Raw genomic sequence first — 3,516 nt, 5'->3', positions numbered from 1 at the left:
TGCGCACCGTACACAAAAGCAGAGGTAATTGATAATATACTCAATCACTACCATTATATCATCAAATGCAGAGACACAGGCCTTCTAAATAATAATCATTACAAAAAAGGTCACTAGACTAAACAGGTCGCACTAGACTAAACTATACGGAACAAAATGACAACACTGAATTTATTGAGGAACTAAACAAAAAAAATCCTTAATCCTTGAGAACCTCCTTAGTCTTAGGAAATGTCGATTAGTGAAGAAACTTCGTAGAATGCTCCACTCAGTATTTATTAAAGCAAACTCGTACTTTTGATTTATATATTGCAATTTTTTAATGTTTGTGTTTATATCTAATGAATTTCATTACACTCGTTATGCGACCTAATAAAAGAGAAAAGTAAATTTCATGGGCTACAACATTGAATCTGTTGCATTTTGAATATAATGTCTTTTTTATTCTTTCCAGCTTGTTAAAGACTTCTTGTAAATTAAATTATACATTTCAGATTAATGGTATACTTAAAGCTGTCGGTTATAATGGGAATTAATTGGATTCTTGAAGTGATCAGCTCCTTTTCTCCACGACTAAATATTTGGTTAATTTCTGACACATATAATCTTCTTATCGGAGTCACAATTTTCTTAATATTTGTATGCAAGAGGTCTATCTACAATAAGTTAATGATCAGGTGAGTGGTATAATCTAAACAAATATTATACAAAGATAAGATTTCCTTTTGTGCTTAAATAAAAAAACTCGAAAACTACAGTTCAGATTAAAAATATTCTTTCAACATTATAAAACTTAATGAACCTCGAGTAATATTAAAAACATAAATCTTTGCTTCAATTGGAATAATGTTGCTAAAGACATGACGATGCATTGCCTCGATACGGCGATGGACACGGTTTCGAATCCCATGTTTCATTGTATTTTTTTTCCTATTCCTAATGTCAATGCAGTTATCCTGAAAAATCCTACATAAACGTGAAATATACCGGTTATCATTTGGGTTATGGGTATAGATAATATATATAGTTTTTAGTCTCTAAATTAGCGGAATCGAAGCGAACAGTTAGTCCTACTAATATTACGTTGACGTTATGGACGTATGGACGTTTCTTACTTTCACGCAAAAACAGCTTATCGTATCTATTAAATTATATCGTATGAAATTTGATACAGAGATAGATTATAGTCTGGATTAGCACATTTTACCCGGGTCCCACACGAGTGACCGCGCGGGTCGCAGCAAGAACGAAAGTTATACAAACTTTCAGCCCGCCGTTTCGCCGCTGTCAGAGGAAAAAATATACGATCCCCGGGTTTTGCCCGCATTCCTACTGTATCTATGTATTTTCTCGGATCACAATCTATATCTGTATAAAATCTTATCATAATTGGTACAAAGTTCTTTTGTTTTCATAATATTAGTAGTGATAAGCATGAAATAGGACACATTAATTTATTATTATTGTTGCAATATTTTTGCATGTTTTACAATTTAAATTTTGTTTTTAATTGAAGATTATCATCTATATTAACACGCTTTTATTAGCTTTTCCTGGAAGTTTTTGAAACCATCGGATTAGACTTTAACTCACATTAAACAAACAGATTTTATTCAAACTTTGTATAGTTATCTAGGATAGGTGACAATAGAATAATTTTATGAGTATATTCATTAATTCTGAATAAGATCAACATGATTAAATTACTTTATACTTACGTATTACTATGTATAAACGCAATTGAGACATTTTAGTGTATTATACTGTTACAGCATATTTTTCAGTTTTTTTAAACTGCATTATTTTAATGCTTTACAACAGGGTAAATAAACTGCTTTAAATTTATTTTATCTTGTGTAAAAACTGTGTCAGTTAATTAATATAGAACAATTTATTTCAGATTCAGGGTTATGCGACAATACAACCTCCCAAAGAGGTCTCTCACTTCTAGCTTCACATTGGAATCAAATTTGAGTCAAGAAGCACCACCCAATGTTTGTGCGAACCCCAAAGGGGAAAGGAAACGGTCATTGGAACAAAAACCTACATTTGAAATTTAATTAGCATAAAAAATCCATCGAAGAGACACACGGTTTCTTTCATAAAAAACTTCTAAATGGTTCTGTGAACTTAAATACAAAAGATACCAAAGAAATAACACATTCGACTAGGAATAATTTCTGGCGTTATTGCTATGGATGCCTATTCTTTATTTGACTACTAAACGGTGGAATATGATTTATGGAATACCATTTAAATGTACATATTGATTTTTTTATTTATGATGCTAAGTCATCAAGAAGGAAAACGCAGTACAAAATGACGTGAATATAGACAGCATAAATATGATAATTAGATGACCTGCTGGCGGACACTGTAGGAGTTTTGATATATAATTTATGTAACAAACCCGCGCATATATTTCTCTGTATCTAGCTCAGAAATTAACTAACAACAATCCTCGTCTGATTTTCAAATGAAATAATTTTTTATTGATTTTTCTATATTATCAGATCGGGCAACCGAGTCGGTGCCTGTCAGAAGGGAAGCAATAATCACCATCCATGAATAGGGTAGAGGTCTAGCAAAAATGTGTTGTCCGCTTATATAGGATAGGATAAGGAAAGGATTGACGGTAGAAACAAAGGAATGAAGTGTAAAAAAGGGAACGGACTTGATACACTCATCTGTACAAATTACAAGTTCTCACGTCGGCAGAAACGCCTGGTGTGGTCTAGTAACTCTTAGAGACCTACGTAGTTAATAGCATATACGGTAAATGGCAGGGATTTTATGGATAGGAAATTCCGGATAGTTTCGGTTTCGGATCATATCTAATAATGACCAAACGAAAATCAAGTAATCGCCCGACTCGCATGCAGTCGGGTCGATCTTCCACTGAGTAAATTTCAATAGGTCTGTTTGCCTTGCCAAATACCTTCCTGGGTTTTTAGGTGTTACAGATAAAAAACCTGTCATTCCATTCGAAAGCTATTCTTTTCTATGATTATTGTTAACACGTGTTGGCTAGTAATTAGTGAGTGAAGAGAAGATCAACGCGGAAACAATTGATTTATAGTCATCTCAGTCCAACGACATGTATCAAGTCTAACGATATGTATAGTCGTATCATTTGTCTCTTTCATAGCGCGAAGTGTCTTCTATAAAATGACTGTTCGTAGTTTTAGTACCACTTTTGCCATAGGTATAAATACGATATTGTTTATGTATAGACCTATCATATGTAAATGTAATACCTATAATGTGTAAATATTTGAGTTTTAGTTTTTAGAAATAATTCTTTTGATACTTTTTAAGTTCGTTTTTAAGACATTGATAAATAAATAATTATAAGACAGAACGTGTTGTACTAGCTATTTAAAATAATATACTTTTTCGGGATACATTGTTTGAGTTATCATTTAACATTACAATCAGTCGCATAATATGTCCATATGCTTTTCCTTACCCTTCCCAGTCCTTTCCTTTATTCCTCTCATTAATCCTTTCTTAGTT

At 32.4% G+C, this 3,516-nt stretch overlaps 1 protein-coding gene across 1 annotated transcript in view; it reads left to right on the top strand.

Moving 5' to 3' along the window:
- The window catches only part of LOC119838622 (G-protein coupled receptor Mth2-like), a 13,675-nt gene extending 10,429 nt beyond the window's left edge, over positions 1–3,246 (top strand). The window contains exons 5-7 of the mRNA XM_038364640.1: positions 1–24; positions 495–677; positions 1,901–3,246. Of these exons, the coding sequence (XP_038220568.1) occupies positions 1–24; positions 495–677; positions 1,901–2,060 (367 nt within the window). The 3' untranslated portion in view covers positions 2,061–3,246. The remainder of the gene's footprint in view (positions 25–494; positions 678–1,900) is intronic.
- Positions 3,247–3,516: the final 270 nt, after the last annotated feature.

This window comes from Zerene cesonia, unplaced genomic scaffold (assembly GCF_012273895.1).
Source record: "Zerene cesonia ecotype Mississippi unplaced genomic scaffold, Zerene_cesonia_1.1 Zces_u004, whole genome shotgun sequence".
Classification (NCBI taxonomy): domain Eukaryota; kingdom Metazoa; phylum Arthropoda; class Insecta; order Lepidoptera; family Pieridae; genus Zerene; species Zerene cesonia.
Note: the sequence above shows the minus strand (reverse complement) of the source record. Positions and strands in the feature narration are given on the sequence as shown.